The following is a 13,412-nucleotide window of genomic DNA, read 5'->3' on the forward strand; positions in this document are numbered from 1 at the left end:
TCTTTGAAAATGTGTTCCGAGCTAGAATGTTGCTTTTGGTTTGTGAAACTTGACCACTGCCAGTTAACTTGATTGTATTTCGGCAGCCCGGGTTGCCAGTTGGCAGAAAACATGGCATACTTAACTTCATTCTTCCTCAGGTGTGCAAGTTCCTGTTAGTGTTGTCAATGTGGCATCTGAAGGGCCAGGTTTTTAAGAACCCCACCCCCCCCCCCCCCAATATTTTGAATTTGGACCACAATACCATGTTCAACCAGTAGGTGTTAATCCTACATTAAAACTAACACAATGGGACTTTTGCGACTCAATTGTGTTATTAATATAACCATTATGTCACAACTTATATTTTGCCCTACATAATGTAATTGTGACTTTAAAATCTCACTGTTGTCACTTTAATTTATAACTTTTTACTGAGGCAGAAACAGGCATTGGTATCGTGTACATGCGAACAGGAAATCTGCATCGAGTGTGGTGAGAGTATTTTCCCTTAACTCATCAAGTAACTCAAAGTTCAGCCCTGCTAGGAACTAACAGGAAACCATATCAGGACTGACCCATAACAAGGTTTATTGCAATTCAGCACTGCAATCAGTCAATTACACTTACGTGGTCAAGTTACAGACAAAGGGAAGGAAGGGAGAGATGTACTTTGGTTATGCAGTACTGTAATAATTCTGGTCACAGTCTGTATCTCACTGGGGTTTCATCTTCAGCCTTCACTTTAAAAACCTGCAGGTATCATTTAAAAAAAAAAAAAAAAAAAACTCAGATTTGTAGTACTTTTGTACGGTCATTTTGGTCCTAAATGCCATTTAAAATAGAACACATGGGTGTAATGAGCTCACCACATTCATAGAGCTGGTTGATTCGCTGAATGTCAATGGCAGACAATTCCTGCCTCTGCCCAATCTGTACTAAAGGGTTAGGAATTGGAACGATTGTTTCCAAGCCAGATTGTATGGCAAAGGCTGACCTGCAGATGAAGGGCGAGAGTGAATTCCTTTCAGGATGTACTTATATCCATACTGAAGCATGGAAACGTAATATGGGTGAAGCTTTACCTTCCATAATGCATGATTGAGTTGTAGTCATAAGGGGTATTCAGAGTATCGGTGTCCTTTATCTGAAAGTTGTATGAAGATGCTGTGTAAGGGCAAACAAGTGTTCATTGGCACTGAGGTTTTCATTGCGATAAAATAAAGATTGTTTTTAAAAACCACTATAGAATGAGACTAGTCCACATTCGCTCGCTCTCTCTCACACCACACACACACACAACCTTCTGGAACATTCTGCCAGTTGATCCAGATGTACTTGTCTCGGTCACTCCTGGTGTGTTCGTGGCTGAACCCCAGAGAATGGATGAGCTCATGCTCAACAATCCCATAATAAATACAGCCGTCCACAGACAGAGACAACTGCTGTACACCTCCAGCTCTCCCTACAGTAGATGAGCAGCTGTAAAGAAATGCATCCAAAAGAAGTGAAATTTAACAAAAAAAAAAAAAAAAGACCCACACCAAAACACCTAAAAAAGGAAAAAACTGCTATATTATTAATTCAGAATTGAAGAAACTTTATAACGTCTTTATGGTCATTTTTGCTCCGTTTAAAGCATCCTTGTAAAAACCATATCTTTTAAGCAACATCTTCCTGACCTTAAACCATTGAAGGGCATTCGGGTACATGTACATTTATTAGGGAGGTACGAGTAGATTTATTATTCAGGTGTGATCAAGCTCACCCTCCTAGATTCTCAATGCTGATGTAGTCCACTTCATTAGTGCGTGGCAAAAAATGGACACAGGTTTTAGAGGTGATGCTCTTCATTGCACTTTCAATCACCATCCTCTGATAATCAGCTGTCATGAACACAAAATTATGCAAGTTATTGGATGTTGATGCAGAAATAAGTGGATTTAAAAAAAAAAAAAATCACTCACAGTAGTCGTTAGAAATGGTATATGGCACTACAACCCATCCAGATGGGGACTTTGGCCAGCCGCTGTAGCCATTTACAGTGCTCATGGCACCAGTCATGGAATTGGTCATGGCTTTCTTGGATGCGGATGCAGATACAACTATATCTCCCTCAGAAAGCATGTCACTGACCTCTGAATTAAAAACACAGTTAACATCAGTTACGAACTAATGTCCTTTTTAGAATTTATATAAATGTTAAGAAAAGTTACAAAGAACCATTGGCATTTATAATAGGGCTTACGGTTAACACCCCACCCGAGACCTGTACCTCATCATACATTTTATGCAGTTGACAAACATGATGAAAGACACGTTATGTGGTCCCTCAGTGCAGTTATGTGCCACAAATCCAAAATTGAGTTTTTGTTTGAGTCATTGTTATAATCAAGTAGTAAATAACCATTACCTTTGTTTGCCTCCAGAATTTGAGAGAATAGATCCACACCAGTACTCGACTGGACAGCTGAAGAAAGAATAGCAATATTAAGTATTAATGAGTGTTTCTTAATCCTGGTACTTAGGAACCAAATATCGCAGGAGTTATTGGTTGGTCATTCATGAACGGTGTTAATTGCGTCGATCATGTGACAAATTAATTAAAGACTTAGGAAGTCATTAAGTTTTCCTCAAAAAAAAAAAAAAAAAAAATTATATATAATAAATTTAACTTTGGTTGCATTATAATGATTGCCATTTGGAATAGGATCAAGATTACACAGGTGGACGTATTTGGGGAATTTTGCGGTTAAAAATATTTCACGCCACTCGAGTAAACGAGGCAACTTGAATAAAGAGCTACATGAATTCATCTTATCCGAGTAAAACAGCACGGTTCTACCCATTTTGAAGAACACATGAGGGTTGAATAGAAACTCACCTTGATCAGCCTGTTGAAAAAAAAATAGGACACACAGTGAATGAGCGAATGAGGGAAGGATGCTCAAATCTGAGAGCTGAATCTCTTACCAAAGGACGAGCTCCAGAGAAGTTCAACAGCACAGCCGAGGAGAAAAACAATATACAGGCCATTTCCCCCCCAAGTTCGTCTCAAAAAAGACTTTGACCATAGAGTGGCTCTGTGTGAGGATCAAGTAGAAGACTTTCTTCTATAGAAGACATCTGGGCGTGTCCAGTATTTGTAAGTGCGGCACGATTAGTCAATGTGATTGTCAGGTGTATCTCATCAAAAAGACGTTCTGTGATTACTATTAAAGCTCCAGCACGTGCTTTCAGCTGGAGCAGCATTTAGCCTACTACACGAAAGCAGTGTTCCAAAGTGCGTTCACTTCGGTGCGTGTTAAATCAGACCGGAGGAGACGGTGATGTAGGCCTACTTCAGGCTTAACCAAGAGAGACCAGGTAAATTATACTGATTGGCAGCGTCCTTTGTCGGATTACAACTTTAAATGCAGGTATTGACTTGGAGTTTACTTGAATAATGCGTTGATACGAAAAAATTCAACACACACAGGAAGGTTCAAATGCTGACTGATGTCTTCCAAAGGTGCGATTTTTGTATAGTTTATAGTTTTGGCCATGGTGATCATATGCAGCCGAGTTTCCAACCCTAGGAAACTTAGTCACAAAAATAAACAACAACAAAAAAAATAATAAAGGCATGATACAGTGATAGCTGATCAGTGCTCCGAATGACCAGGTTTGGAATTTTCATTTTTGGGTGAACTATCTACTAGGACTAGTAGTTTTTTCCCCCAATATGGTATTACGGTTGGTACCTCTTTTTTTCTAATTCTGTCATCATCGCTCTAACCCCCTTCTCTTTTCCTTTCCCTAAATAAGACCAGACCCCTGTACTGCAGGATAAAGCTGAATGTGCCAGTGCTGACAAGGTTTTTAATGGTTTTCAGCAGAGCAGGGAGACCCTGAGAGTGCTGCTGGATCTTCTGAGAAGTGAATGGCGACAGTGATTGGGTGCCACAATCCAGACCCTGGTGTTTCTCTTCTTACTGACAGTGATGCAACAATGTAATTGCCAGGGGGTTTGACATGCCTCTTTCCAGTGTCCAACGCATTGTCCTCTGAGTTACTGAGGTGGTATTGGCCATTCACCTCCTGAAGACCTGGAGGCAGAGCTGGATTCAAAACGTATGTTTTTCTGATTTTAAACCCAAGCTATGTTGTCATTGTAAAAGATACTTTCATTGATGTATAAGAACAGAGGTCCCCAAACTTAGTCTTTGAGGGCCAGTGTTCCGCAGAGTTTAGCTCTAACATGCATCCACACACCTGCCTAGAAGTTTCTAGTACAATGCTTCCCAAACCTGACCAGAAGGCCCCCCAACCCTGCCCCTTTTGTATGTTTCCTTTTATCTAACACCCCTGATTCCACCATTTAAAAAAAATCCTTTTATGTGTGAATATGCAAAACAAAAATACAAAATGTACTGAAAGTACAAAATCAAGAGTAAATGGAAATGCTTCTGAATAATATTAAGAAGGGTTTGCAATCTTAACATTAGAAAATATGAAAGGGCAGGATATGTGAACAAAATACTGAAGTGCTCGTTCCCCAAACATTTACTTAAAAATCAATCAAAAAAAGATAAAATAGAAATGTTAAAGCTCTCCAAAGCAGGTTTAATTATGCACTAAATACTTGGTTCGAGCTCCTTTTGCACAAATTACTTATTCAATGTGGTGTGCATGGAGTCGATCAGCCTGTGGCACTGAGGTGTTACTGAAGTCCAGGTTGATTTGACCGTGGCCTTTAGCTCCTGTTTTGTTTGTCAGATATATCTTCCTCTTCACAATACCCCGTAGATTCTCTGTGAGGTGAGGGTCAGGTGAGTTGGTTGGCCAATCAAGCACCGTAATATCATGTTCATCAAACCAGTTGGAAGTGGTTTTGACACTGTGGGCAGGTGCTGAAGTCTTGCTGCAAAATAAAATCAGCATTTCCATAAAGCTTGTCAGCAGATGGAAAATTGAAGTGCTCCAAAATCTCCCGGTAGATGGATGCATTGACTTTGGACTTTGATAAAACACAATGGACCAACACCAGCAGACGTCACGGCACCCATATCATCACTGACTTAAGAAACTTCACAGTGGACTTTGGATTCTGTGCCTCTTCAGTCTTCCTCCAGATCTTGATTTCCAAATGAAATGGTAAATTTACTTTAATCTGAAAAGAGGACTTTGGACCACTGAGCAACAGTCTAGTCCTTTTTCTCCTTACCCCAGGTGAAATGCTTCTGATGTTTGTTTTTTTCTGGTTCAGGAGTGGTTTAGTTCTAGGAATGTGATGGCTGTAGCCCTTTTCCTGAAGACGTCAGAGCGTGATGACTCCTGATGCACTGACTCTGGCTTCAGTCCACTCCGTGTGAAGCTCTCCCAAGTTCTTGAATCACCCTTTCCTGACAATCTTCCCAAGGCTGTGGTCACCCCTGTTGCTTGTGCACCTTTTCCTACCACACCTTTTCCTTCCACTCAACTTTCTATGGATATATTTTTGATACAGCACTCTGTGTCCACCAGCCCTTTCAGCAATGACCTTCTGTGTCTTACCATCCTTGGAGGGTGTTGATGATCGTCTTCTAGACAACTGTCAAGTCAGTAGGCTTTTCCCGTAATTGTGGTTGCATGTTCTAAACTTGCCCAAGAGGTACTCTTTATTTATACTCAAAATTATTAAAACTAATCAATCGCATTTGACATTGATTTCAAATTACCTCAACCTTTGTTTGCATAGCTTGTAAGTGAACTTCAGCTCCGTCTAGTAAATGCTGCTCCATCTGAAAGCATGTGAAAATACCAAATTTAAAAATGTTTTTAGTACAAACTCACTTAATAACATCAGTCCAGTGTTTGAAATAAATATTCTTTCTATGAGATAATGTGGCTTTCTTTGACAGAATAAGGCACGCAACATATTTCGTAGTATTCGAAACGGTGATAAAGACGGTCAATTAGCATTGCATTATTATATACTTAATCATATTAAAAATTATGAACTCAAACCATATATTGTCATAGTCGTGAATCAAGTGTTTATTAGTAATGTTTAATTAATGAAAGCGGTTATCTCTGTTTATTCGGGAAACGCATTTCCTGGATTTCTTCTGCGAGGCATATTAGGAGTTTCAGCGCGAGCTCGCCCTCTGGCCTTCAGATGGAGATTTACTGCTGATCACAGAACCTTTCTTCACTGTTCCTGACAATTGCAGCTTCCTGCCTAATCGGGATTTATCAAGTTATGTGGTTCCAAAAACGCATCCGTGAGAATAAATTCATTCAACTCTGAGTATGTTCTTGGTTAAGACTCAAGACATTCTCAACAGAGTGAGGACGAGTCCCTATGGAAACGGAGGCTGGGTCCCAAATGACACACTATACATAAATACTCATATGGTATGTACTTATCCACTATGTACTCAAGCATGTGTATGAATTATATAGGGTTATTTTGTCATTAATAATCGGAGTCTGATAACCCCTCCCTCTTCATTACATAATTGAAGATGCAACAGTTGAGTGCATGAAGTCCAACATTCCACACTTGTTTTTTCGGTTATTTAAGTGCATCATCAGGGTGTTTTAAGTGGACTTCTTATTTTTGGAATTTTCAGTGTGGACTGAACTACATCTTCTTAAAGGGGACATATAATGCTACATGAACTTTTACAAGTTGTTTGAACTGAAAGTGTGTTGGCAATGTGTGTACACAACCACCCTATAATAAGAAATCCACCAAGTGTTTTTTTTTTGTAAACTCTTTAAATGGTTTTCCCCTTTCTCAAATAGAGCCGTCTGACAATGTGTCGTCACACGGTCGGAGGCCCCCCCCCCCCAGGATTGTTTGATTGACAGAAGCGTTTCAGCACATACTGGACTTGTCAGACCCACCCTGAGTGAGGCGTCATCAATCCGAGATGCAGACAAGCATGACTCCTAAGTGACTGCGGTGTTTTGCTGTTGGATGTAATAATGAACATCGCAGCAGTCATATACTCCCGACATCTGAGCGACTGAAATCGCAAAGGTTCTTCTTCTGTTCAGTGGTCTTTTACATGCTTAATGCATCTTGCAACCTAACTGATAGTTGTGTGATAATTAAAAATATTATAATTTTCTATTTAATCTTTGATGGTTCTAGTAATCCTGGAGTCCTTGATTAGCTGGATCAGGTGTGTTTGATTAGGGTTGGAGGTAAACTGTGCAGAGGTGTGGCCATCCAGGAATTGAGTTTGAGACCACTGCTTTAAACCATGTGATGTGCTGAAATAATGCTACACTGCAACTGACAGATCTTTTCAATGAATTCAGACATGATCCAAAAGGCTTTGTTCAAAATTGTAGTCCTAGTTCACTTTAATTACACAGATTTTTTATTTATTTAATATTAATCTATTTTTAACTAAAAACAACACTTCCTTTGTGAACAAAACCTCAATCAGTCCCAATCTTGGACCCCCAGAAACAGTCAGACAACTAGTCTACCATTTAAACTCTATAAATATAGTGATTATGATGTTCTGGCTTTTAAATTCGCAGAACACACTGCTTTCTTATGAAATTATATGACTTCACCAGTATATTTATGTTGATCAACAACAACAGAAATTGGGCTGTTATAAAATTCCTCTTACCTGAAATAAATCCAAAAATAAACACAAACATTAAATATGCTATTATTTGACATCATAATTCAATTAATCTAATGTTGTACCATGAAAATTACAAAACAATCTAACAGAGTACACGTGACTAATAAGTGATAAATTAAAAATGTTTTTTTCTGCATTTTGTATTTCTCACTGATTATCTTGGCATCACTGTTATCGCATTGTTTCTTCACTACAGGAGCTTAAATTGGAGCCACATGCTCGGATGTCTCAACTTTCGTGGACGGAAACACATGACCTTGTGTGCGAGGACACTCTGTACAAAGACGTCACTATTGCTCTAGTCGGCTGACTGGCACAATCCACTTATCTGCTGCATAATCACATCACCGCGAGATGGCGCTGCGGTGCGTCTGCACGCGTCCACCGTGATGCAATTACACCATTAGCTCTTTTGAGTGTTTCATTACAGACCACTCTAATCTATACTAAACTAATATGAAAAATGTTTTGTACTGCATTCAAATCGAGATGGGTTTGTTATCAAAAACAGGTTATGTTACGGTGTACGGTTGCCATTATCAAATTACATTATATTATTAGCCTATGCCATTTATTATTATGAATGGCAGTCTTTTATGACTTATTAGGCTACTTTATAGCTAAAACCTCAGTTACCATAAATAGACTACAACTATGAATGCTATTTCTTAATTACTTCATAAGTTCTTCTCATGTTTAAAATTACCTATTTTATCAGTGTCTGTGGGAATTGAGAATTAAGCATTCTTTGGCTGAAATGAATTTTTTTCTTTTTTAAGACCCCATATCTCTTAGGAGGACACAATGGATTTGTGTATGTTTCATTGGGAGTTTGTTAAAAAGAGAAAGAAGGTGTCGTGGATTGTTTAACATGAGAATGATCCAGTGTCCATTTACTACATAGCCTTCACCTCCCAGCTGTTGTCTTTTTGAGGTTATTAGTGTTTCTGTAGATGTTCCCACCTGTTTCTGGGGTCATGACCTCTGTCAGCATTCCAGAGCACCGAGGTGTGACCTTTTGTGGTAGAGCCATAAACCAAATTTACACAAAAGCATCGGGCGGAGAGGATCTCATGATACTCTTTAAAAGTTGTAAAACATCTACCAACCCGTGACATAACCGTTCAAACGAGGCCGTGTGAGGAAACGTGCCGTAAAGGAGCTCGCTATGAAGCGCTTCAGAATGCGCGAGCTGCGTCGGGGAATGACCTTGGATTCAAGGTCGCGTGCGCGTTCTCAGTGACAGCAGGAACACCAGCGTTTCGTGTTTCTTCCTTAATCCTTTATCACGCAGCAAGCCGTTGTTTCTACGCCCACCCACAACACGTAGTCTACTCATATTGTGCTTTTATGAATGGTTTCTTTTATTTTTTTACAAAACACAAACGGGCAGGTTTCAGTCACGCAGTCTGAGACGCATTCCTAAAATAGACCACTAATAGACTAACGATTTCCTTAACACGGGACTCTTTTCCGTTACAGCATTGCGCGGCTCTGAGGCGCAGCGCTCTCTTCCTGTCAGCCCCGAGCTGTGATCAGGTTTCTCGGATTGTAGTCTCTCCTCCCTTCTCTCCTCAGTCACTGAACTCTTCGCCGCTGGCTCACAGCCCAAAACTGTTGTATGAACCAGCTGACTATGGGAGGCCTAGAACAGCGAGTTGGGTCAGTGTCACAAGACCGAGCAGACTGACATTTTCCATGCCATCTAAAGCGATGCTTGATTTGCAGCTCTGCAGTTTAAGCTTCTCGAGGACAAAGCCATTCTGTCGCGTTACTACGGACTTGGTTTTTTTTTTTTTCTGAACGGGACGTGTTTGGACCACACAGGCTATATTTTAGCTTAGATATAACCTGAGCACTTCTAAAACAAGTAGTAAAATAAAAGGCCACATGATGATATTTAAATTGGGTTTGCTAGCCCACATATGGGGATCTCACAGACTTACTCATAAAAACACAAGTAATACACGTGGAAAAACGCCATAGATACTGTAAGCCTGGTTTACATAATAGATAACAAAATAAGAAACATAACCAAAGGTGATGCGTCACGCAGGAACTTCTGGGAACGTCAATGTATCCTACTGTTTTTCACTGTAGCCTAAATTAAAATGTGACTTAAAAAAAAAAGTTTAATGTAAAATACATGTCCCATTAAATATAATTTACCTCCATACAGGCAACAGCAACTTCAGTTCACCAATTCACAGGATTTAATGTGGAATTCGTTCATTTTTACATAAATTAGGCTATTATTAATATTATTTTCCTTTTAAATTAATTTTGGACTATGCACGTGAATGACTTCAACTGAGTTCCGGTAAAAGTTGTCAGAAGCTATTATTCAATCCAGGTTTGGCATTAAATCGCACTTTGAAGGTAGGCTATCAATGGTTTAAAGTTACCTTCATAAATAATAATAAAAAAATACTGCGTAACAGTGAAATGCATCACCGTTAGACTTAACCAGCTGCCAAGCAATTCAGGACCAAATGCAAAGGTTTTTTTTTTCTTCGCTAGAGCCTGTGGGAAGGCCCAATTATTTTACGTAGTCACGAATCATCATGGCATATTTATTAAACGACCTTTGTTTACACCACGCTTCGTTTCATTCTACCCCTCAGACGGTCCACAAAATAGCCCGTTAATCTGAATAAAGATAATGCATCAAAAGTGTGTAAACGCATGAGTCAAACATACAGAAGGTCCATTTCTCCGTATTGTTTAAAGCTCTGCGGCCGCGTGTGACGGAGGCGCCAGGACGCGTGATTGGAAGCGGCAGCGGACGTAACAGAGACGCAAGAGGAGAGAGGGAGGAGAAACAACGAAGGATATACGTAAACGGGATCTCAGCTGTATTAGCGGAAGACAGGATTCAGGCTTCCAGTGACAACCGAATCAGCGATACGGGGAACTAGTCCAGGGACGAGCGAATCAAATCAGGATTAAACATACGCGTCTGCTCCACTGACTGCACTCGAGTCGAGATTGAGATTCATTCAAAACATCCTGTAGCCTAGTTGCATTGCTTTTATGTCACATATCCTTATCGTACTTAATACAGTACCAGAATTGCTAAGGTAGCCCACTTCAACAAACAGGCAGAGCATCTGCTCTTTAAATCGTCGTGCAGGACAATACACAGTACTGTAATATATGTGATACTATAAGTAAATATCGGATTTACTGTTTGCTCAAGAGTTTCTTTGGTTGGCTTCGAGGCACCAGCAATGCTCTCTGAAATACTGGTAAGTGTTCATCCAACCGGCTCCCAGCAACGCTCTTTATTTTGTGCGAGTGTAGACGTTTAGAAACATGTTAATGCGCGTGGAGTTGTAAACCTGTCTGATAATCATGATTCTGATGTCGCTACCAATATTGTATCTTCAGCAGTAAAAACTTTGCACTGTAAATAGGTCAAGTGTTACAGTTTGTACGACTAGTAACAGCACGAGTAACTTACACGACTTGGCAGATTTGATGTAGTGCCTAACATTTAGATTCGCAGACTCTAGCTTTTCGTCGCATACAAACGAGTATTAGCCTACGCGCTTTTATTGGGATAAAAAGAGGGGAAAGTCCGCAGTAAGACTTTGCAGCAGGCTGACCTTGATCGAGTCCCCTAGCTCGTACATTGTGTCAGAGCGTAAGATTTTACCTCGGACTTCAGTAGCCTACTCGAGTCATGTCGCATTTCCAGTAGGCTACAGCCTTTCAGTCTGGAAACAAACTAAATCTTTGCATTCTTGTATTTCAGGCATTTCACGTCGTCACTGACGTAATGCAGTTGGTAGCTTCAAGAAGGCAATAGTTTCATTTGGCTATTATAAGTCTGTGTGCACAGTTTGAAGCAGACTTAGTATCTACCTAATTTTGTTTGTCATAATGTAATTAAAAGCTTTACGTACTTAATCGTTTCCCTGATTAAAAAAGTATCACACATAAAGAAAAAATAGCTTTAAAAATAAATAAGTTTAAAACGATGTAATCTGACAAGAGATAGACTCCAGTCAAGTAGATAAAAGCTGATTATTTTTTAATGGAGTCCATTGCCTTCATGTGGACAGACATGTTGAGATCACGTGACATTGTAACAAACGCTTGTTACTGGACACTGTTGGAATAGTCTATACTATACAACTAATATTTTATTGCTATAACTAATAGTTGATTGCATTTAACTGAAATCTGTGTGATTCTGCATCCTGCCAATAGGTGTCAGTATAAATTCCAAAGTACACTTTTTTTTGTTACAGTACTTCGTCACAGTCGTAACAATACGAAAAATAAAAAATATATATCTTTTATTTTTCAGTCAGCATTTATACATTTTTAAATCACTGATGCTGAACCACAAGGTTACAGTTTAGTGGGGGTTTGTTGTCTCATTTAAAATTGTCATAACCAGTGTTGGGGGTAACACATTACAAGTAACACGTATAATCAGATATTTTTTTTTCAAGTTACTAGTACAGTAACGCATTACTTTTTAATTTACAAGAGAATATCTGAGTTACTTTTTCAGATAAGGACAGCAAGTTACTTTTATTTTTCATTTTATTGATTGACAGCTCTAATGTTCCCATTTTGAGAAAAATTCAATGTTACTCTAGTTATAAAATAAATATGAAAATGCATTAATCTCAATTAAAAAAAAAACACACACACAGATTCAGTATTCCTCAAATATAAATAAAAATAATGAATATGATGCAAACCTGCAATAATTATGTTAAACAACACAAATATCATTTATGTATTTAATCCCATTCTATTAATCAATATCTTTGCTTCTGACCTTGGATGACCCAGTTCAACCATACTAATAAGCAAAAATTACTCTAGACAAACATTTGTGTGTCTTTTTTATTGCTGAAGTGTGTTGAAATTTCTTCTTTTGCATTCTACTGTACGGACGGAAATTTACTTTCCCTTCAGCCTGAGGCTTATTCCTTTCACTTCTGGTGTGAAAAGGCTTTTATATTTGCCAAAATAAATTTAACCTTTTTTATTTTCGAAACAAACAAGCAAGCCCTCTCCAGATTTAAAAAGTAATGTAGCACATTACATTCCATAAAAAGTAATTAAGTAACATAATTGGTTCTTTTTTTTTTATGGAGTAATACAATATTGGAATGCATTATATTTAAAAGTAACTTTCCCCAACACTGGTCATAACTGGTTCTGGAATTCACAGAGAAGGTCAAGGGTGAATAGTTTTCATATAAAATAGGTACATATAAGTCTGTGTAGGTTACATTTGTGATAAAGTCTTTTTCTAAAGGCTGTGTATAAATAATTAATAGAAACTGTCTTTGAAGTGCTGGTGACCACTAGGACCCTCTTGGATGTGATTGGGAATCTCTTTTCTTATGAAGCTGTAATCCAGTTGAGCAGTTAACCTTTCCATGGTCAGGGCTCACTGAACAAGGTCACCTTTTGAGGTCTGCTCTGACAGTCTTTGCTCTATAGTTGTAATTCATGCATACTGTAGTCGAAGTTCAAAGGCTAACACATGCTACTTGTCTCAGATTTCTCTGCTATGAATCAGATTTACACAGTAAACATTAGATTAGAAATCAGCTGATCACTGATACTTCATTTTACACACAGCACAAACTGATGATAATATTGACTACTTTGACTAGTTTAAAAATAGGACTGATGTCACTAAAGAAATATAGCATTCTGAAGTAGAGCTGTCCTTAACGTACCTCAAAAAAATAAATCAGTAACCTCAGGTGATATAAAAAGACAAGTAGAAATCTTTAACTAATGTTACAGGACCTATTCAGCACT

General features: G+C 38.7%; 2 protein-coding genes across 2 annotated transcripts in view; one reads left to right on the forward strand and one right to left on the reverse strand.

Moving 5' to 3' along the window:
• Positions 1–546: 546 nt before the first annotated feature.
• LOC127941979 (high choriolytic enzyme 1) lies at positions 547–2,887 on the reverse strand. Its single transcript, XM_052537480.1, has 8 exons — positions 2,864–2,887; positions 2,393–2,449; positions 1,947–2,117; positions 1,748–1,865; positions 1,283–1,461; positions 1,065–1,146; positions 849–976; positions 547–732 (listed from the first exon to the last, which is right to left on the reverse strand). Exons 3-8 carry the CDS (start codon positions 2,104–2,106, stop codon positions 725–727), a joined length of 675 nt encoding a protein of 224 aa, XP_052393440.1. The 5' UTR covers positions 2,107–2,117; positions 2,393–2,449; positions 2,864–2,887; the 3' UTR covers positions 547–724.
• Positions 2,888–10,448: 7,561 nt separating this feature from the next.
• The window catches only part of LOC127941976 (steroid hormone receptor ERR1-like), a 31,028-nt gene continuing 28,064 nt past the window's right edge, over positions 10,449–13,412 (forward strand). Inside the window, exon 1 of the mRNA XM_052537477.1 lies at positions 10,449–10,861. The gene's annotated coding sequence lies outside the window, so the exon portion shown is untranslated. The remainder of the gene's footprint in view (positions 10,862–13,412) is intronic.

This window comes from Carassius gibelio, chromosome A21 (genome assembly GCF_023724105.1).
Source record: "Carassius gibelio isolate Cgi1373 ecotype wild population from Czech Republic chromosome A21, carGib1.2-hapl.c, whole genome shotgun sequence".
Classification (NCBI taxonomy): domain Eukaryota; kingdom Metazoa; phylum Chordata; class Actinopteri; order Cypriniformes; family Cyprinidae; genus Carassius; species Carassius gibelio.